At 41.3% G+C, this 23,440-nt stretch overlaps 1 protein-coding gene across 1 annotated transcript in view; it reads left to right on the top strand.

Moving 5' to 3' along the window:
- Window positions 1-23,143, top strand: part of LOC124620009 (proline-rich protein HaeIII subfamily 1-like) — a 62,866-nt gene extending 39,723 nt beyond the window's left edge. The window contains exon 3 of the mRNA XM_047146674.1: window positions 23,126-23,143. Within this exon, the coding sequence (XP_047002630.1) occupies window positions 23,126-23,143 (18 nt within the window). The remainder of the gene's footprint in view (window positions 1-23,125) is intronic.
- Window positions 23,144-23,440: the final 297 nt, after the last annotated feature.

Raw genomic sequence — 23,440 nt, 5'->3', positions numbered from 1 at the left:
AGTCTTAGCACTGAGGACCACAACAACAACAACAACGTGAGTACATGCTTTTCTACATTATCATATAGTGACGCCTTTTATACGTACTGATTTTTAGCATAAGCCAAAGACTTGCATGAATGCGTAATCGGCACCAGTTATTTTTACGTAGCCACTTTCGTACATGCCAAGATCATTGCTATACAAAATGATACCGTAATAATGTTATTAATCTTCAGGAATAATGGAGAAGAGTAGATGTACTAATCTGAGATAAGGGGTCCTGGTCCAGAAACAACAATCGTTGTCATACCTCTGACAGTGGAATACATTTACCAGTACGGTTGTTACTAAGACTGTAAAGCAGGCAATCGCAATGAGAACTTAGGTGTAGAGGTTTGGATGATAACTCAAATACTATGTAGATGGCGCACTAACATGAGCAGTCCTGCTACACAATGTCTGTGCTGTAGTAGACTGTTGTTTGTGTTTATAAGTTGAACTATTGACGCCTGACCAAATGTAATTCTACCCGGTGGTGTAACTTGCAGAAATGATTTTTGTGTATGAGAAAGCAACTGGAAGTAGCAGAGAAGCAGAAAGGTTGCACAGAGCCAAATATCCATGTACAAGATATACGGCTCGCACTATGTTTCCAAGACACTTCAACTGAGTAAGTAAAACAGGGCAACAGTTAACACGGTACAACGACTGAGGAGGGCGACAAACTGTATAGATTACTGACTTAGAAGATGCAGTGCTTATCGAGAGGATGAAGTGCCTGCAGCCAACACTCGATCAGCTGCAGCTGAAATGAATGTTTCGCAGAGTACCGTGTGGCGAGTATTACGTCAAACGCAGCTACACCAGTAACATCCAAAGAAGGTGTATCCTTTGACTCCTACAGACTTAGGCCTCGTGTCGTGTTCAGCCAATGGTTCACTTTCCTGAGTATGAACTTCCCATAAATGAAGCTTGTTTCGCCAGAGATGGGATGCCGAAAAGTCGTAATAGGCATGGGCCGATGAGAACCCCCCATACTATAGTTGTGAGGAACTATCAGTTCAGATTATCAACACGTGAGTGATTACATATTAGGCCTACTTAAACCCCCAAGCGTACACAATATTCAGAAACATACTAGCCAGGCTCCGGAATCATATCCTCCTCGTTATTCGTCAGAGGCTGTGGTTCGATTATGATGGAACCCAACCTCACTTTGGAGTGAGGGTTCATGAACATCGACATAAGACATTCCCAGAAAAGTGGACAGGCAGAGGAAGTACTGTTTCGTGGCCAGGTGATCTCATCCCACTTGATTTCTTCTTGTCTGGCCATGCCAAAAGTCTTGTGTATCAGATACCTATCCAGACAGAAGAATTCTCGCTGAATGCAACGCTGTTCAAACTGGCACGGCAGAATATTGTGCCTGCATTGACACAGCGGGACGCCATTTTGAACAACTGTTGTAAATGCACCAGCCTCTGAAACTTGTGTAAGAAAAAAGAATTCATTTTTATTCTACCTTAGGAATTCCGATCTCTCTGACATCAAATTACATTCCCGTTCCTAGGTCATCAGTAGGGGTATTATCTCAGTCTATTGAGAAGTATTCAGCTGGAATTCGGTACATCATTACCAGGTTCGGAAGTTGGAGCCCTTACTTTGAGCGCTGCGCGAGGCTAAGGCGGAAGATGAGTAGATTTTAGCTTAAACCTGTCAACTCAGTGGTTTCCAGACTATGCTCCCTTACCTCAGATTGTCACTTTTTTCAGGCAGCCATTCCCTAAAACTCGTACGACCGTCAGGGAATTACTGTGTATGCCATGTACTATAAATAACGTTACTTCCAATTTATGTTGTATTCTAAGGATTACTACTGAAATTTTCGAAAAAATTTTGTTGGTTTAAGGATACAGGGTACTTTTCCGGCTCAATATTATGTAGAATTCAACACCTACTTCTTTCAGGCACTGTTTATAATGTATTTGTATTACAGATTTTTTGTTGATACCAAGTAATGCAAAACACCTTCTAAACAAATCAGAAGTACTTTGAATATTTTTGAACCTGCTTAGGGTTATTAAGAAAATTACAAAAAAATTATCATTTTTTTCCAATATGCTTCCTCAAATTGAGGTACCATTTAATCCAATGTTATCCGTTTGAAGGAGATCAATTTTTTACCAGATGTGCATGACATGATGGCTGGGGTACTACACCTGTTTAATTCCACCTACTATGTATATTACAAGGATGAAATATCATATCTTACATTTTAATTTTTATAATTTTTTCCCAATAAAAACGTTATTTTTTCTATAATTTAGTTCATTCTGCAATAAAGATTACGTCTACTACATAAGTATAGATTATTGCAAGTTACAAAACAATTAGAGCAATGCTTTATAATCTTTAGGAAATATTTGTACCTGAATTCTGAAAAATACAATTTGTGGGAAATTGCAAATGGAGATATGAGTCCAATTAAACTGTGCCTCAGAACATTCCGGAAGAATAGTCTTCATCCTGCAGCATTTCTTCATCCCCAAGCTTCCCCTTGGCATTCGTTTTAGCACTTCTTGCTTCTTTGGTAACTTGAAGAGCGAATCTTTCAGCTTCATGCACCCGTTTTCTGTCACACGCAAGCAAATTATCCTCCATATTAGAGCCACATTTTATGGCTAGATTTCTCACGACATCCAACCTTCCTATCACTCCATGATTGAAACGTATCACTGCATCCAGTACACCAACTTTTAATGCATTTAGTCCTGCAAAAACATTCTTGAATAATCTTTCCCATATGCAATGGCTGAAACTTTCATTTGTATTCTGAGTGCCCCTATGAAGACATTTGCTAAGCAAAACAGGGTCACTCAGGTCTCTAAAAATTGGTTTAATTTCATTCATAACAGGGTCAGGAAGAGAATGCTTATGACGATATATTTGACCACTTTCCTTAGCTTTTTGGTAACCACACCACGAATCTGCTCCTTTAGGGCAAAGTCCGTGAACAGGGTGGTCATCTGTGGACTAGTTCTGAAATTAGGTGGCCCATACAGCTATTCTCATTGCTGTAACATCATTCAGAGATGCAGTTCGTCTAATGGCCAGTCCATAATAACTCTGAAGAAGGTCTCCTTCAGTTTCCGTCTATCTGCCCCGGCCAGATAGAAATTTTCCATCAGATAACAACTTTTCTTTCATTTCTCTTCGTAGCTTCCTCAATCTAGCACCCATCCTCTTTTGCACATGTCCACAACATTACGGTTTATATCATCATAAACATTGAACTCAATAATTAATTTTATTGAAAGTTTTAGAGTCCCCATCGCCTAGGTACTTCATATGTCTACTGTTATAAATGGGCACCATCCTCTGAAATATTTTTAGAGCTCCATCACACTCCATACATCCACTGTAACTATCTTAATTCTTAGAACACTGATGTTTAATATGTCCTTCAGTGTTACCATGGCAGGTGTGGCAGTACGTAGATAAGCACTAAACGTCAACAATTTTTCCATTCTCCATAGAAGTAATACTTACAACATCGTTCCAGGAACTATGTCCTCAGCCGGCCGCTGCAGACGAGCGGTTCTAGGTGCTTCAGTTTGGAAACGTGCGACCGCTATGGTCGCAGGTTCGAATCCTGCCTCGGGCATGGATGTGTGTGATGTCCTTTGGTTAGTTAGGTTTAAGTAGTTCTAAGTTCTAGGGGACTGATGACCTCATATGTTAAGTCCCATAGTGCTCAGAGCCATTTTTGAACCAAGTCCTCAACGTTGCCATGTCTCATCAAGTGCAACAGCAATGTCCCTGGTTACACTAATATTTACAGTTTCTTCTACACGTTTCATAGATGCTTTAGACACAACCGTCAAGGCACATGAAACTATTTTTATATACTTGCTGAACCTACTGGGAGGAGGAGGATGGTCCATGAAACCACAAAACGTTTGAGCAGCCTTTTTTCCTTTTCCTATTGCACGCATTGCATACACTAACTTCAAATTCACATCATATGAATTATGGACAAAGTCATTTTCGAGGTAGATTTATTGCAGGATCTACACAGAACAACTAATTTTGACACTAAACCCTTCCTGCTACTTTGTTGTTCAGTTATTTCCAGACAGTCTACACCATCATGTTGTTTACATTTCGCCACTTCCTTTATTGAAGAAGATAAGATGCCCACATCAACAACAACAAATCCATTACAAACAGAGTCATTGTTAACACAAAAATTTGAATCACCTGGAGGTGTGCCATGCGGGAGTTTCTTCCCTGAAGAACTGATTCATATGTTACTTTCATCAGTGTGGTTTGCTTTGCTTGTGAACTGGTCCGCAGCCAGCCAGCGGTGGGCCACGCTTCTGCTTGCTGGAGTCTTCTGAGGCAAGGGCCGCAGATTCGGACGCCGGATCGCAGGTGGTCGTTGCTGCCGTGTTCTCAGCTACGCCAGCAAGGAAGAAGCAGCAGTGGGGCTGGCCTATGGCTCCTGGCAGGCTCTACTGTCTGGAGCCGAGCGACCGCTATGGTCGCAGGTTCGAATCCTGCCTCGGGCATGGATGTGTGTGATGTCCTTAGGTTAGTTAGGTGTAACTAGTTCTAAGTTCTAGGGGACTGATGACCTCAGAAGGTAAGTCGAAAAGTGCTCAGAGCCTTTTTTTTTTTTTTTTTTTTTTTTTACAACGCCGGCACGACACAGCGTTTCGTTGCACAGGCTTCTGGGGTGGTTCCTCAGCATTGCAGGGTCCAGTGACGCAAACTGAGGTGAATGGAGCACTGTAGTGGAAACAAATAAATCATTTGGAAAGTTCTCGCCAAGTTTCAATACGCCACATTTGACGTCTGATACCACAACACCAAGGAATTTCCTTTTATCGAATTTCTTGTTGCGTTCCATAGTTCGCATTTATTGGACACTAAAGGATATGTACATCCACAAAAATATGTAGCACATGGGCAATAAACATTCAGTAACACCTGAACAAAGTGCCTCAGTGAAACAAAAGTAAATACTAGAAAAGATAATCATTTACAGACACTATAAACCTGCACTGTTACCAACATATACGATGTATTATACATATAATCGCTGTAAACACAAAGTTCACAGTTCTTTTCCAAATAATACTGGTTTCTATAACAGAAACAAAGGGGGTTTGGCACCTGAGCCTTGGCACATGTTAGTCCTAACTATGAGGTGTAATAAAGATTCTAAAGTTTCTCAGATGGTGGAGTTCCTTTTACAACCGCGGTGGCCAATGGAAGTGGGTCATAGGCCTATTTGCAATATCAGCGAACATGAAAACTTGAAAATTTTTATAATGCATGGCTCTGCACACAATGCCCTGTTTACAGCTCCACTGTGTAGATGCATCCCTTCAGTCCGTTGCCCCCAGCCCAGCCTTCCACTGGCGCCATGGCAGGTAGCTCAGCATTGTTCTGCTGGATACCTGTCTCAACTAGGGTCTACTCTGTCTTCCCTGTGTGGCTGTGGGCCTGTCTGGCAAGATTTACCGAGGGATGGGCTCGCAACCAATTGCTTTCAACTTCTAACATGCTGTTTCTGTGAGCTATGAACCATACTAAGAACCATAAAAATACCTCATGCCTTTAGCGCCCTACCAGGTCCCATCTACGTCTGCTCAGGCCGTTAACTTTCTAGAGTCTCGCTCAAGATGCGTAAGGTTGTAACACATTCTTTAATAATTTTCCATGTATGAAAAATAGGTGAGGGAGTAACTTGTCCTCTCTCACTGCCCTCTACCTGCTGTTGATCTCTGTATGGGTACTGCCTCACTTCGGTATTAGTTAGTGTGACATGAACCAGAGGAAATCATTGAAAATAGTAGGAGAATCTCATCCTTATAACCGGTATATATGTGTGAAAGAAGGTAACTTTGTCCATCAGGATTTCCCATGGCTAAAACACATCCTAGCTTGACCTCATTCATTCCAGGGGTCATTCACTCACATGAAGCTGCAAACCAGCAAGAGTACATGGAAAGTTTGTTGTGAGTAGTTTGAATTATGGTAGACCCAGGAGTCATTGCTACATCACAGACTTCCAATAAGCGTTTGATAGGAGGTTAAAAGGCCTTGCAGCAAAGAAATATACCCATTCACACCATATTCTGCTGAGCTGCATCAAACCAATCTTTGGACTGAAGACAATAAATTTGTGACTGTAATATGTTGTGTGTCCTGAAGCTTATTTTTAAGTTAAAGTGAAAATCTAAGTTTGTATGAAATTATTTTCCAATATGGTGTGGCAGTTAATTGTATGCTTTATCTACTATTAGTGCTTATTAGGACAAAACATCTTTTATTTTGTTTTCCTCTGAATGTAGCCCCTGGCATAAATTTTCTAGAACAAGCCACGGTTGTGACCATTACATTTTGTTACTCTTCTTAGCGTCTTCAGTTCAGATGTGTTGTACGAGCCAAAATTGCATGCGCTATGTATATGCTTTTAATATTTCTAAAATTTAAAGAACCTCTCTCACACCGGCCTGATTTAGCTTCACTGATCAGGGTAGTAAAAACATGCGTATATTAAGGGAATTTTCATTGACAAAGCAGGCTTATCACATTCACACAGTTCAATACTGTTCTGTCCTGATTAAATTAAGCTTAACTTAAATTCCATAAGGCACTGAAGCAATTTCGAAGTCTCGGTGCGACGAAAATTGTCAGTTGATCTCCTGGAAACATTTGTAATAATAATTATTTTTCGGTAATCACATGGGGAAGACCGGAGATCTGCTGGTAAGACCGTGTTAGCCTATTTATTTGAAGTAACTGGACATCTTGAGCATTCAAAACGGCAGGTTCGTCCAGTGTAAATCAGACGTTCCCCACTGATCCCGTGCAACACAACGTAGTAAGCAGACACTGTCAATAATAATAATCCGTTAAATAATACGCGAACACATTTACTTTAGTTTAGTTCATGTATCAAATTCCTTCTCATACAGAATCTCATCAAGATGCCGACTCGCTCAACAATACGTACATATAGATTCTTCTTTCTCGACTAATCGGCAAGAAGTTTTTATTCTTTTCATAAGAGAAAACACAGATAGCAGAGAAGCTATACCATGGAGTAAATGGACGCTCCAAGGAATAATTGGGCTTGAAACTACTTTGCATTAATAATCGGTAAGATAAGAAAAGATATTTCGAGATATGTACTGAGTTATATAATTTATAAAATTTCTGAAAATATCGCGGAGAGACCGCTGCAAGAGACATTACATGCTGTAACTTAGGTGTCATTTGTAAGCCTATACGTAGAATTTTCCTGTCTTGATAGGTCATAATTGTTCTTTATCACTTTGTTCATTTCAACTTTACCTACACCACTGTGGCACACTGTAAACAGGATTTCTTTACACAATATAGATAGTCTATTGTATAACATATATATTTTTAGAAAAAGGAGCATCCTCCTGCTGTTCCAGGTAGTCCAGTAACCCTTTGTCCAACTGAAGTGCGAGACATATTCCCTGCATGAACAGCATTGAAACTGCAAGAACATAGTCTTGTAAAATCTCTTATGCTGACTGGATATGTATTCACACATAAATCATATACAGTGTACTCTTGACTATCTGTGGTAATTGGGGACTTGAACATCGCGGATAACCCGCAATTAAAGTATATGGTAATGTATTGTAGTTCTTAAAAAATCGTTACAGTGCCATAATTAAAATCACTTAACTAAAGTTTATATTAAATTCTGCTTTATTCATCGTATTTTGTGAGAGAATACAGTACTTACAAAGAATAGAGTGCAAGCCAATTTCACATTACATTGCACTGCTTTGAAACAAAACAGTCTTGAATTGATTTCTGCCTCAGTGAAGTAGCGTTTCCTTTACGTACTGTGCTACAATTATACACCAGCTTGTCAGAGAAGGAAGAATCTTCTTGCTGTTCCAGGTAATCCAGTAACCCTTCGGCCAGTTGAAGTGTGTGACTACTGTTTCTAGAATTAGAGGTATGTTGCCATCTTCGTCACTGTCATTCACCTACTCGGGTTTCCCCTTGTACTCACTGAACAACAGCACTGTCACACAACATCTCTTAATATGGCTGTGTATAGTCAACATCGAACCATTCATAAATATTTTCTAGTTACAAACCCAGGAGTACTTTTAAAAATAGCAGCCAACATTGCTATTGAGCAGTCTTCTTCGTCATCGCGATCACTGATTCCATCCATTTCAGGATTAATGATTTTATCCTGACTTGGCTATCGTTGATTGTTTTATCTTACACCACACCTTCGGCACATCATAAATTGCGTCTAACACAGTCAACTGTTTCCAAAAGTTTGAAGATTGCTGCCCTCACCAATAAGTTTTGTAGCGGATTTCCCCTGTAAATATTCTTCACTGCAGCAATAACATCTTGATCCATGAGCTGAATTAAGGCTCTCACATCACGGGGTAAGTATTTTAGAAGTATCATCTCGTCATCCGATTTCAGAACTAGTTCATTCACATGCTATGATCCATTGTCCAGTAAAAATACAGCCCTTACAGGTACGCCCTTCAACGTTAAATATTCTCCCACCTTTGTCACAAAGGAAAATAACAGACAGGTGAACTGCGAATTTCTACTCTTTTGAAACAGAGCGGTGTTTTAGCTTTACGTGTTATACCAACCTTAACTTTACGTGATCCTGTAGCATTATCATACTACCCAACGCAGTTATCCTTCCCTTATTTGATTTATAATCAGGTGCACTACGCTATGTCTCGAAAGCTGAAGTCTGTGTTAATAGACGTTTCCAAAGCAGCCTAGTTTCGTCCTTGTTGTGTATGTGCTTCAGCTCTAAATTGTTTCGTGCAATAAACTTCTAGAAACCATAACAAAGTTGGGAAGCAGCCTTATTATCTGCGCTTAAGTTTTCACCTTGAACGGCAATCTCCTGGATACCATGACGATGTTTAAATCTTCTTAGCCAAACGGAAGATAGATTAAAATCTCCTTCGATCTCCAAGAGTTTGAAGTAAAACTGGGTCTGTTTTGCGCATATTTGACCAGTACTTGTGTTTCCTCTGCTCTTTTCTACTGAAACCAACATGGTTTTTCCACGTCTGCATATGTAGACATTTTGATAGCGTTCCACTTTAACAAATCTTTAGATGATCCAGAACTTCTGACAAATTTAATTATTTTGTGTTTGTTATTCCGAATATCAAGGATTGCTTCCCAGTTTCTACAGTATCGTCAGTGCAACACGTTTTCTCTTTTCAGACAACTGTCTGGCACAAAGAAAGAAAAAATGAAGTCACCATACGTTAACACAGAAAACTTTCTACACATAAATCACTATACACAATAGATCAGCAGATACATTGTAAGAAGTATTTGACTTCTGTAGTAGCCACCAATGATGGTGAACGCCTGAAACAAGTTCGACAAAATAAGCTATCATCAAAGTCAGCTTATGTCAAACAGATTATTATTAATATGACATTTGCAAGTCCTCCAAGCTGCGGAGCACCACAAGTACAAAGCAAAACTCCTCAGCAGTGGTGGCCTAAGACTTTTGGTATAAGGAGGCATCATCCTTCTTTTGATAACCTTACACGTTACCCCGTGTAAATTATCGAGTATCGACGTCACTTGGGCTGTGATTTATCATAAGGGCGCCGAACTGTCAGGGTAGTGTTCACTGTCATTTTCGTCTGTCTTTCTTATGCTTGTTGGATATGGACGCCCGTGTCTCCATTATATTCAAAGGGGAATGTGATTGCAAGATCCGGTAGACATTCAGACTGATTCATTGGCTGATATCTCAGTATAATGTTTTATATGTTAAACTTCCGTGTTGCTTGTGAACCTTTAGCCAGTACAAGGAGCCATTTTCCAGAACAAAGCTTATTTTGAAGATTGGCGGTGTGCATTACTATATGTTTACCTGTTCTTGTCCACCTCCCCTTAATTCTTCTGATTTTCAAAGTAGATGATTAGTCATGTAATTTTCAATTGGTACAGTGAAATGCAGTTGCCACGGGTGATTAATTGTTCGTGTCCGAATGCATGCCTGTTTTGCTGTTTTATAGGCCTAGTTTTAATTTCCTTTTGTTGTTTAGGTTTCTTTGAAGCTAATGCTACAGGCCAATGTTGTCTAAGAAGTTATATAGTGTGTCTGTTCTGTTTAAGTGTTTGAGATAAATTTTAGTCTTTTCCAGAAAGCATTTCTTCTGTCCGAACCGCTGTGGACTAATGTGTGTTCTGACGAGCTTTCAATGTCATGCTAGTGTTCTTGTGGCTGATTTAATGGTTTGCTAGAAAGAAAAAGTTTTCTTATATTGCCATTTTATTACTGAAATTATTTTTTTAATATTTATAACTGGTTTCTTAATTTTTTTATTAATTTATTAAAATGGAGTGTCACAGTTTTTGGTAAGAGTTCAGATTAATTCTACCCTAAGAGTTAGCTATTTGATGCTTGGCTGTATGTTGGAATTCTAGCAAATTAAAATTATTTGTGCTACAGGAAACTGACGTCAACAATCCTTTGTACTCCATTCCTGGTGCTTGTTCCCCAGGATCGGGCCCCACTTAGTCATGCCCCGTCGGCTTCCTTAGCCGGCTGTGTACGTCATTTGGAGTTCATATACTCGGCAGCTCTCGCCGCTGCGTGTCTTCCAAGCTGTTTCCTCCAGCCGCAGCCGCACTACTTAATGTTCCTGTTGAAGTTAAGTCTATACTTGGAATAATTCTGAATTTGTATCCGTTAGTTTGGGATCCCAACACATACCTTAATCTGTTGTAGCTTAATTATTTTTGTGTTATTGGAAAATGTGTTAAATCTTCAATTGATGTGTTTCTGGATTTAAAATTATCTTGCCTAGACACTGATGTTAAATTGTTTTACATTGGTTTAAGTATGGTTTTAGGTTTGTAATATGTCAAGTTTAAATCTTGTTCTGCTCTCGCCACTTGGTAACTAAGGCCATTCTGATCTGTTCTGGTATTGTATAGATATACGTCTGCCTTTAGTACAGGCTCACCCTTATTACATTCTATGTCTTATATAGGACATGTCTTGCCTCAGAAAATATTAAGTCATTTGGGTAAAATTTAACTTTAAATTTTCTGTAAATTATTTAAATTGGCCTTGAATTTTAAACGAGTCTCATTGCTTGGCCTTTTAATTAATTAAAGTAATAAAAGCTTAATTGGCTGCTACATGAATAAAACTGTGTAAAGTAAATGAAATGCCTGGGCTAGCAGGACAGAGCAGCTTAGGTTGTGGAAAGGGGTCAAAATAAGTTGCTACCAGTTGCACTCAACATACAAACTTTATTTATCAACACACAGTATTACAACAACGATGCAAAACACTCAAAACTTTAATCGACTTCCTTTGATTAAATTTAGATCAGCTGAAGGCCACACGCAAAATGCAAGACACAAGGCCTAAGCAAGAAATTGAAATATAACGTTCTTCTGGAGGTTTGACCCAAAAATATTTTCTTAATCTTCAATCTAAACAGGCTGAAGGCCTTAGCAATTTAATTTCAATGGAACTTGGCTGGAGCCCGCATATCAAGCAATAAGAACAGTTTCAATCAAAAGGCAGAAGGCCATATCTTCATCTCATGTACAATTCGGCTGAAGGCCCCATATAAAAGAATAACAATATCATGCCTTAAGGGCAAGACAAGAACTTAAGTTTAAGAGATATTGATACTCAGCTGAAGGCCACACATCAACCAAATAACTAAAACCCAAACAGGGAAATTACTATGTAACACACAAAGCATGGCGCTCAGAAGTTTCCAAGGGTCGGCCTGAGATTGAAACACTAACTCCCGTTTAGGTGAGACAGGCAGCCTGTCCAACGACTTCTTAATCTGAAGGCAACTCAATCGACAGACAGCCGACCGACTAACCAACAAAATCAGTTCCGCTCCACGCAACCAGCAAAACGGCCACAAGGCAGAAGATACCGCTGGTCAACTTCAATAACAGGGAAAAAATTGAGTTAAACTCCACAGGAAGACGACTGGAATCTTGGCCGACTGGAATAGACACATTGTTGAACAGAGGAATGTCCCAAAGCGACAACCAGGATCAAACGAAGAAATGTAAACAGTTGAGGCTCGGTAGTAAGTTAAGTGAAATATCGGTGATCGACGAACTTCGTAGCACTCGCAAGCAGCACCTCATACTCCAACCGGGCGTGCACACCGCCAGCGGCCCTGGGCAGAGTACGCGCGACGGAGACTTCCTTGCTGCTCCAAGCCAACCGACCGACTGGTCACACGCCGCCCAACCGGAAACTATATCCGCCACACCAAAGGTAGTACAGCAGTACTGGTAACCATACACGCTGCTGCTGCCACTCACGGAGAGGACAGCAACATTATCGCGATAACCGTGGGAGAAATAGAACCACAGGACTGAAACCAGGTTTTAACCCAAGGCAAGCATGACTCGAGCCAGCCACGGCTCAATAAATTAGAATTATAGTGAACGAAGTGTGTAAAATCACCACTTATCCAGCCCTTCTCGGTTTTCCTTCCTGGTTGAATTAAGAGACCATAAATATCACCATTTCATAATCCTTCAGTAAAAGTTGAACCAGCATATGGACCTTTGCACCAGCCGCCTGATCCATGCACTCATGATGACAGCTGCGCATCGGCGACAAAGGCTGCGATTTGCAAACCAATACGGCAGCTGGGCGTCCACTGAGTACACAGGTGGCCTTTTCAGATGACTCATGTTTTATGTTTCTTCGGACAGATGAGCGTCGGCTTGTACGGCGTGAAATGTGCGAAATCAAACACCTTGCAACGAGGAGGGTCCTGCCCGGAGGAAGGAGCGCGATGGTGTGGCGAATATTTTCGTGGGATTCCCTGGCTGATCTCGTCATTCTGGAAGGCCCTGTGGATCAGCAAAAGTATGCGTCTATTCTTGGGGACGATTTCCACCACTACATGCAGTTTGCTTTTCCTCCGCACGATGGCCATATTCCTTGAATTCCGGACACACTGCAGACTCCTAACTAAGGTACGAACATATGGGATTGGTGCCCAAGTATGTGAGTGGCTCGAAGGCTTCTTAAGTAATAGAAACCAGAATGTTGTCCTCGATGGTGAGTGTTCGTCGGAGGTGAGGGTATCATCTGGAGTGCCCCTGGGAAGTGTGGTAGGTCCGCTGTTGTTTTCTATCTACGTAAATGATCTTTTGGATAGGGTGGATAGCAATATGCGGCTGTTTGCTGATGATGCTGTGGTGCACGGGAAGGTGTCGTCGTTGAGTGACTGTAGGAGGATACAAGATGACTTGGGTGGGATTTGTGATTGGTGTAAAGAACGGCAGCTAACTCTAAATATAGATAAATGTAAATTAATGCAGATGAATAGGAAAAAGAATCCCATAATGTTTGTATACTCCATTAGTAGTGTAGCGCTTGACACAGTCACGTCGATTAAATATTTGGGCGTAACATTGCAGAGCGTTATGAAGTGCGACAAGCATGTAATGGCAGTTGTGGGCAAGGCGGATAGTCGTCTTCGGTTCATTGGTAGAATTTTGGGAAGATGTGGTTCATCTGTAAAGGAGCCCGCTTATAAAACACTAATACGACCTATTCTTGAGTACTGCTAGAGCGTTTGGGATCCCTATCAGGTCGGATTGAGCGGGGACATAGAAGCAACTCAGAGGCGGGCTGCTAGATTTGTTACTGGTAGGTTTGATCATCACGCGAGTGTTACGGAAATGCTTCAGGAACTCGGGTGGGAGTCTCTAGAGGAAAGGAGGCGTTCTTTTCGTGAATCGCTACTGAGGAAATTTAGAGAACCAGCATTTGAGGCTGACTGCAGTACAATTTTACTGCCGCAAATTTACATTTCGCGGAAAGACCACAAAGATTAGATAAGAGAGATTAGGGCTCGTACAGAGGCATATAGGCAGTGATTTTTCCCTCGTTCTGTTTGCGAGTGGAACAGGGAGAGAAGATGCTAGTTGTGGTACGAGGTACCCTCCGCCACGCACCGTATGGTGCATTGCGGAGTATGTATGTAGAGGTAGATGTAGATGGCATCAACTAGCAGTACAATGCAACGTGTGCCACAGCTGTGACATAAGTTGTCCGACGACTACGAGGATGAGTTACCGTACTCCCCTGGCCACTGAACTCTACGGATTTTTACCCAATCGTGACATATCATCATCATCATCAACAACAACAACATCATCGGGCTGTTCACACATGGGTCTTCAGCAGAGAAACCTAGCACAGCTGACCACGGCTCTGCAGTCGGCATGGCTTTACATCCCTTTCGATACAATACCTCACTGACGCTCTACCTGCACGTTTCGAAGCGGTACGTGCGTCAAAAATTGTTACTCGAGCTTTTGACAGGTGGTCACATTAATGTGACAGGATACTGTATGTGCTTGCCCTTTCGTATCCTCTTGATGAGGTACCCTATGATTTCTACCTCTTTTCTCTGACGAAGAAACCATTGTGCGGTAGCCAATGCGAGAATGACGATTACGTCATTTTCGCGGTGGAACGTTACCTGAATAGCCAAATTGCTACCCTCTGTAACCAAATTCTCCGCCATCCGTCGTTGAAGAAATGTGTCACACTGAAAGTTGAATATGTAGAGTTGGACCAGTACCATGACCAAGTTTGACATTCTGCGACGTGATAATGAAAATTTAATAGCTACCTCTCCTCTATTGACGTTACTCCCATGGCTTTAGACATCACTCCGTTCAGTTCGTGCGTCACGTCCTTGAGCCGACATGCCAACGCGCCGGGAAGCTAACCGCTGGAATGCGGCAGGCATTCCTATTACGCACATATTCGGTCTACATCGATCGGATACGCATAGCACTTACTTTACAATGGAAGACGAACGTAAGCCAATGGATTTTAATTTACCCATATCCGTTAGTGTGGCAGAACGTGTCTCAAGTAGGAATGCTTTCGCGGTGTCTTTGAAGAACAGCGCCAGCGCACATTTTGGGAAACTCTGTAACAAAACGATTGTCAAGCTTAAAATCACAGGATCAAAGATGGACTTTTTTTTGTGAGTCGTCAGTCTCCTGCGCCAACCTCTTCGTCTCAAAGTCGAACTTGCAACCTACGTCTTCAGTTAAATTAGTTGTTGCATATAATACAGTCTGTCTTTCTCTGTAGTTTTTACTCTCCGCAGCTCAAGAGAGGCCATTTCCTCATGTTCCACCAGATATCATCTGTTCCCTTCTTCTTGTCAGTGTTTTCGATATATTTCTTACTTCGCCGATTTTGCAGAGAACCTCATCATTCCTTACCTTGTAATTCCACCTAATATTCAACATTTTCCTGTAATACCACTTCTCAAAAGCTTCGGTTCTCTTCTGTTCCGGTTTTACCACAATTCATGATTCACTACCATATGATACTGTGCTACTATCTAAAAAATTTCTTCCTCAAATTAACGCTTAGTTTCGATTTTTTTTCCTTTATTGAATTTCGATTCCTCCCCAAAGGGGGTGGGCTGGTAGCAGCTTAGTACGCTGATCTTCAGCCTATAGAATTTTTAAAACGCTAGAAGATAAGAAACAATAAAAGCAGGCGATAAAACGGAGACGTAAAGTATAAAAAGGCGGAAAATTGTGGAAAGTTAAAACATAAAACAAATGGTGGGCGATGACAATAAAATACGCCCGAACATCTGTGAGGCGGGGGTTAAGTTTGTAAAAATAAATGAATTGCTGTATAAATGCTTGCAAGTTGAATCAATTTCTGGCTTTTAGAATGTTGTTAATGCTGTCTTTCGCCGTTCTCAACACTGGCTCTCTATTTACTTTTTAGCACCCAGAAAGTGATTTAACAAAACGTGAAGCCAGTACTTAGAGATCCTAGTGCCCACTTCATCTGAGAATACCATTATAGCTGCAGCTTATAGCTCTGAGGAATTAGGAGATTGTCTGGGATTTCTAATCTAAAACGGTTTTCCAAAATAGTTGAGTATATTCTGAAATTCACTGATAAAAAACACAAGTATCCCTACAACCTAACTAACAGAGCAGTTCAGAGTCTAATGCGCTGATGCAACTATAAATGTCCGAATTAAATGTTAAAAAGAATGCTCGCCATAATTTGATGAAAATATTTCATCAAACGCCACGCTAAATAATTGGTAGAATGTCTGTCCCGCGACGGCACGTGAAAATACGACAATACGCAAACTGAAGCTAGTTAATGAAAATCATCCCAGAATTAACCCTTCACTTGAAATGATTTCATGGTTCCGCGTATCTCTAGTAACTTAATGCGGCACCCGAGGCTGTTTGTAGCAGTGATACCGATGCGACGCGACTCCCGACACAGATGGCGTGTTATTAAGCGTCTGGAGAGAACTGGGGCCTTGCTTCCTCGCGCAACGTTCTTATATATAAAGCCGCGGTGCGGACGGCGAAGGGAACGCCTGATCAAATCGGCACTCCCGACTAGCCGCTGGGCTAGTAACGCACCACTTCAAGTTACATAATAATTTATAGCTTCTTTTGCTGATGGCCGATGAAGCTCTTAATTTAAACGTGCATTCAGCACGCAGATAAGTATTGATAATAAAATTTCGATGTGGCTAAGTTAAATATTTTGGGCGAGAGAATTAATTTAATTACACTGCACGCAGTAGATGAGCTCTGAACTGGCCCTTTTGAGATCCGCTATCGCTATAATTTTATAGGTATTCAAAAGAAACTTTTCACATCTTCATAGTCATAGCGGATCTCCAACCTATTTAAATCTAAACATTCTAGCCTTATTTATTAGCCTACTTAATCTATCTTGCTTCCTTCAGTTTTGAGATGAAAACCAGAAAATCATGAATTTCTACTAAAATCTTAATTTGTGAAATCCAAAGTACTGTTTTTATTAAATCATTATGAAAGATGAATCTAAATATAAATTTTGAAGTCTCTAGCTCTTTTCTGTTGCGCCAATGATTTTTTCAGAAAAACGTCCAAATTTCGAAAATGGCTGAAGTTATCGAACTGATATTTAACACACACTAATTTAGTATTATTCCTGACATGCTAGAAAAGTTTTAGGTCATTTGCTTGATTTTTAAGGTATTGCACAACATTTATCACGTCAGAGCTAGTTACAGCAGACTGGCTGGCACACAATGGAAACTGATGTGAATTTACTACAGCGTGAGTAGGCTGCTTCCCTACACATCGGACATTCCCGTGAGCACGGTCCGTAAAATCCTACGAAACATCCGTCTTTGATATCCATTCAAAATTACTCATATGCACGAGTTGCTTCCTGTTGACCTGTCAGCAAGAGAGACTTTGTTTTAGAATTTCTTGCTCGCATGGAAGTGTAAAATGATAGGCCGTGGAAGTTCTTCAGTACAGACGAAGCCCACTTCCATTCGACAGTATATGTCATCACACAAAATTGTCAAATACGGGCAACGGAAAATACACATGTAAATCAGCCAGTACCGCTTCATCCTGAAAAGGTCACTGTGTAGTTCGGATTTACGGCATCATTTATCATAGAGCCATATTTTTTTGAAGAGACAGGTGCTTCAAGTCCTGTTACCTGTATTGTCACTGGTAAGGGCTGTGAGTGTCTTTTGCGCAACCACGTCATTTCAGCTCTAAAACAGCGTGGATGGGATCATTTTTATGCAAGATGGCGCACCTCTGCACATTGCAAATCCACTTAAGCAGCTGCCATTTCGGAAATGCTAGAATTATCAGCCGCCAATTCCCTACAGCCTGGCCGTCCCTATCAGCTGATCTCAAACCGTGTGACCTCTGGCTGTTGCGCTATTTGAAAGATGTTACGTTCAGTGTTGCGATTGCAAACTTAGCTGCATTGAAGGCATGCATTGAGCAACACATTCTGAACGTGACCCCAGAAATACTTCGATCAGTTGTGGAACATGCTGTTTCTCGATTTCAGCTTGTTGCAGGAAACGGTGGACAGGATATTGAACAAGTTTTGCGCCGGTCACACGGAAATTAATAATCCGATTCGGTTTTGATTGATGCTTTTTATGTGGCTTTTGGCCTCAGGGCAATTAAACACCGATGTGGGTGATGCTTTTTATGAGGTTTTTGGCCTCAGGACAATTAGAAACCGACTTGCTTCGCCTTCTAGATGTCTTCAGTATAGTCTCTCCACTTATGCGCTATTCCCTCCACGCTTAATAGAGGAATTCCTATTGCATTCTAAATGCTGCCGTCCTTCTTATTAATTTCAAAGAAGGATTTTTTTGAACTTTTCTGTATGCTGAGTCAGTTCTTCCAAAGATCATTTCTTTTTCAATTTCTTGTACTTCTTACAAATTTTGATTTGACGCAACCTGCCATGCCTTCAAATACCAAGTGCAAAATTTTTATATACACTTGGTCGTGCGTCCGAACTATTGGTCCTACAGAAAAATTGAACAGGATCTTTTTGTAGCCACTAGAGACGGTAGTTCTCGAATTATTCCGGAAAACGCACAAAAGTAACCTTAAATAACTCTAAAACCATGGCCTGCAGCGAAAACTTATTACAGTACAGAATTTAACTACACTAAATTTTCTATAAAAAGGTTCTCTTCATCTTTTCTGTAGGACTAATAGCGCGTAGCGAGTGACAGAACATGAAAATGTTGTGCGTGTTTTTTGAAGGCACCGTGGGTTGCATGAACGCATAGATTGGGGCAGCTTTATCACCTTGTATATAAAGGTCGGTAATCAATTAAAAATTGTGTGTTTTTATACGCTGCAGTCTAATCAACAGAATAATGCAAGCCACCACTCATCAAAAACATTACGAAAAAAATGGGATAGTACATTGAGAAAAACGCTCTTGACATGTGAATCATTTTCCGAAATACGTTGTGAAAAATATAATTATAAGAACATGTCCAAAAGACCAGACACCACTCCCATAGAGACATACGCGACATGGAAGCTAATATGATCATTCAGCGCAGACCACTCTTCGTCCGAACTCATGCGGAACTTAGCGTGATGCGACGCACAAAAAAAAGGGAAAAGGACCAGGAGACGGTAGCTTGACAGTGTGCGACAAATGGGAATTTGGACTAAGGAGGGAGGTGTGCTTGGGTAGTCCATGCTGTTGCGTCTAATCACTGTGCCAAGGTGGGGTGGATGGATAAAGCTTCGTCCTAGTAAACAGGAGACTTGCGTTCGAATCCCGGCCTTGGTACAAGTTTTCATTTGTCGGAAATGATTTGTTTTATTGCTCAAATGGAGCAGAGAACGGAACCTCTCCTTTCTGAACACATTCTACGCCCGGCCGCGGGATCAAACACAAATATGGTACCTGTTCTTTCGGACATGTCGGAGCAACAGACGCCACTTATACAGACAGTTTACTCCACTTACAACAACTTATTTGTGCATGCTGGGTTTTCAGCTGTCACTGTAATAATGAGTAGAGAGATGAAAATAGGAAATGAGAGTACATCTGTGGCCTTGTGTCTTAAAAATAAGTCTCAGGTCTTGAAAATTGATGAAAGTACACCATAGCCACCATGGGACGCCTCGTCTGTTGGCAGGGGGGGCTCGAACATCTTGAATGATGCACCACTGTGCAGAGCGTGGAATTACAGGTTGTTGAGAGCCCTAACGTTGAGGTCTACATAAACTATCAGACCTGTTTGTCAAATTTGCTGTTTAGCATCCTTGAGTTTGTCAAACAAGCACCAAGACATACAAAACAAGTATGTCAAATTTAACCTCAGTTTTGAAGTAGCTGTAACACTGTTCATAGCGTATGGCGAAGAATCTTAACACCAGTGGGCAATCTACGAGGTACAATGCAGGATGCAAAGATTCTAAACCTCCTGCAATCGCCAGATATTTCAAAGTTATAGATAAAAGTCCGACAAGCAACTGCCCTTTTGACAAGCGCATGCATAAACGGTCAAACGGCATCCAGTCAAAATTGTACTGAAACTTGTCAACACGGCTTATGTTTGACAAGCACGCAAACAAAGCAGTCACCTGCAAAACAATTTTACAAACTACTGAAGCTTGACATATTATTTGACCGTTTACATGGCCTTTTATGCGGGTGATGGAAAACAGCAGACGGGTCTGGAAGGGAGTCCACTGACGATACTGTACGCTTGCTGGATGTAGTGAGGGTGGGAGAAGTGGGACGAGTGGGGACGGGTTCGTCCGAGATGTGGCGGACGCTCTGCTGGCGGCTATTGAGAGCTGTGGGCGCAATCGTCTCGAAACCGTAGTTCTTGTCGTCACGAATTACGTCCGCCGCCTGGGTTCAGAGGCCATCGTCCGTTTCTATTGCTGTGAGCATCCTGCGTTTGATGGAAGCTGAAGCAGCTGTATTATGCAGCATCGTTCTCAGAATCTATCCGTTCCCAGAACCTGTCGTGGTCTGATTTGGTGCCGAGTGATGATTCTAAAGTACACTCGGACTATTCTGTGATTCATGGATGCAGATTTCTATGGTGGAGAACTATAGGACATCTCTTGCTGTGTGAATCTGGTGAGGTGTGGTCGATTCACCTTAAGCTTTAGAACCACCTTTCGTTGTGCTCTGATTACGTTACTCGATTCAAATTACTTGCTTACTTTAGTTAATCACATCAAGACAAAATTTCTAAATGCAGAGAGCAAACACATAAACAGAAACACAGAATTAATCAGAGAACGACCACGGAAATAAACCCTCATGCTCGGTAGTGTAAGATGCTTAAACAGACCGCAGAGAGGAAGAGAACTATGAATTCAAAAATTTATTACATAAAACAGTTACAAAATTAATTAGCAGTGGAAAGTCATGAAATTAAATGACTACAATACTGCATTCAACAAATGATTCTAGTTGCGAAAGCAAACAGCTACAGGTCCTCATTGAACCCCAACATCACCTGAGATCCGCTTTATACAAGAGTTTACCACTGTATGGACAGGAATTTTTAAATCAGACTTAAAGTAAAACAGTTGCCATATACGACATATTTCAATAAATCACTTAGTTAATATTAAACGCTTTTTAAAAGAAAACCCACCTGAGCTCGGGACTATAGGTGAATTTTAACCAACAAATGGATAACTAATTAACATCACTTAAACGAGATGAAAAACATAGATTGCCCAAACGCGCTGAAATTAGAACAAGGTTAAAAAGATTATCTACGAAACAAATGAAAGTTTAAACTAAGCCGGCGAGTACTGCAATTAAAATTAACAGATAAAACTAAAATTTGAAATAGCTACACTAACTGTTAACTGCTCTGGTTTCAAATTACGGGTAGGCACAGTTGTGAATTAAATGAGCCGGAATGTGCTTTAAATTAATAACGGAAAAATAAAGCTGCACACGGCTTGGCATTAAACTTTACGGAATCAAAAGAAGAATTAAATTTTTCAAAACCACGAAAGCTGCAGAAGCAGCACAACAAGAAATCGCCACAACGTTATACAGAAGCAAGTTCCTAACAGCTCAGTACTGTCAAAGCATAACACTAACTACGTTAAGGGAGAGTGCCACTCTCAACTATTTATCTCATGACGAAGGCAAGAAATCACCTATATGTAAACTGATCGATGATCACCATTATCACCATTTTCAAAATGCAGACCAGCAGAGCCTCCACAAATAGGTTCCGTGAGCCAGTTATCCATCCACTGTGAGCGCTCGACAACGGTGAAGACAGCATTTAGCAGATGCATCCGTCTATCCAAATTCTGTCCACCAAACTCCTTTTGCTTTGGACCGTGAACGCCATCGGACACCGTGGCTATAACAGCCGGCCCTACTTAAAGTTCAATGTGGCAACGGATACACAGCACAGTGTGCTCCAGTGCAGGCTTCACACCACAACGGGCCTTGTACGAATTCATCCACTCGGAACGAAAGATTCGAGACAGGCTAACACTTTAGCCAAGGCACAAGGCAGCAATGGAAATGAGCGTACGGTATTGTCAACCAGTCTCCCATTCAGGGAAGTTCGGCCGCCGAGGGCAAGTACTTATTGCATTCGACGCCACATTGGGCGACTTGCGCGTCGGAAATAATGATGAGGACAACACAACACTCAGTCCCTGAGCGGAGAAAATCTCCTGCCCCAACCGGGAATCGAACCCGGGCCCCTTGGCGTGGTATTCCGCCGCGCTGACCACTCAGTAAACGGGAGCCGACGCCCAAGGCAGAGAGTGCCACAGACAGTCCCCGTGCCGATCCGCATACCAAATTAAACTATCGAAGAAACAACTTGCCCGCCTACAGATTCAAATTTTTCAATGCATTTAAAAGAGAATCATGAAGTCATGACAGCATCACTGAATATGGCTATAAATAGGAATGTAAAAAAGGACGATATTTCTGACTGGTAAGTCAGGCAAGTTTCAGGTTTCTTGATCAACCAGCATGACACATACATATTGGAGACCGAAAAAGTTAAGCGGGCTAAACGTCAAGAGTATTGTACAATAGGACTGAGATAAGTATGTGCTGAACAAAGTTGTGGAGAATGGAACTACCCGCTGTGGTTCGATTGCCGTCTTAGGAAGCTGACCTGAAACCAGAAGGAGCTTGACCGCGGATTCACAAGTAGTCAAAGCCTCGTAGGCTAACAATAGCTTAGTGAGAGCAGGGAAATAACGTTAGTTTCAAGACAGTCTGTACTGTAGCCAAATTTATTGAAGATGGCAACTCACCCTGGGTAGTAGATGTGGCAATGTCGCACAGATTACGTAACCACACCCACACCTCCCACCTCCCACCTCCCCCCTCCCCCCACTTCCCCTCCCCTCATCCACTTGGGAATTGGCGGGAAAAAGAGTCAATCTGTACTGAGCTGCTGGAAATGAACGACATAAGGCACTGTCTTCTGAATTGTGTTCATTTATTTATGTGTGTGTTATACTGATGAAACAATTTCCTAAACTTTTGATGGGGAAACCAAACTGACAGTTACCCTACAGCATTGCTGTTTGATATTCAAAGAAACTCAACTGCTTAAAATTCCCAGGGTGACAGAAGAAATCTCTGATGAAAAAGCTGATCTCGTGACATAAAATAAACAGTAAATTCGATCAATATATTGTTTATTTATTTAAACATGAGTTAAATTAATTCATTAAATTGCAGGAAGATGAGCTCAACTGATGAAATGTTGGTGTTGGGCAGAGAGCAGTTAAATAAGTGTATTACATGTAAGCATACAGCTGAAGACTGCGTCCATGGCCTCCTTCATGAGGAATGGAAGGAGGTGATAATGCATTAACATAGGGGGAATACTTTTCAGCAAATAATTGTGATGCAGCAGGATGTGCTGAGGATGCGTTTCGCAGCTCATAGAGACCACTGACTGTGCTGGAGCTGTCCATATTTTCGAAATGACCAGTCAATTCACAGCGCAGAAGACAACTTCGTCCTGTTCGACTACTCCAGACTGAAAGAACC

Source organism: Schistocerca americana, chromosome 6, assembly GCF_021461395.2.
Source record: "Schistocerca americana isolate TAMUIC-IGC-003095 chromosome 6, iqSchAmer2.1, whole genome shotgun sequence".
Classification (NCBI taxonomy): Eukaryota; Metazoa; Arthropoda; class Insecta; order Orthoptera; family Acrididae; genus Schistocerca; species Schistocerca americana.
This window is presented reverse-complemented; position numbering and strand designations above follow the sequence as displayed.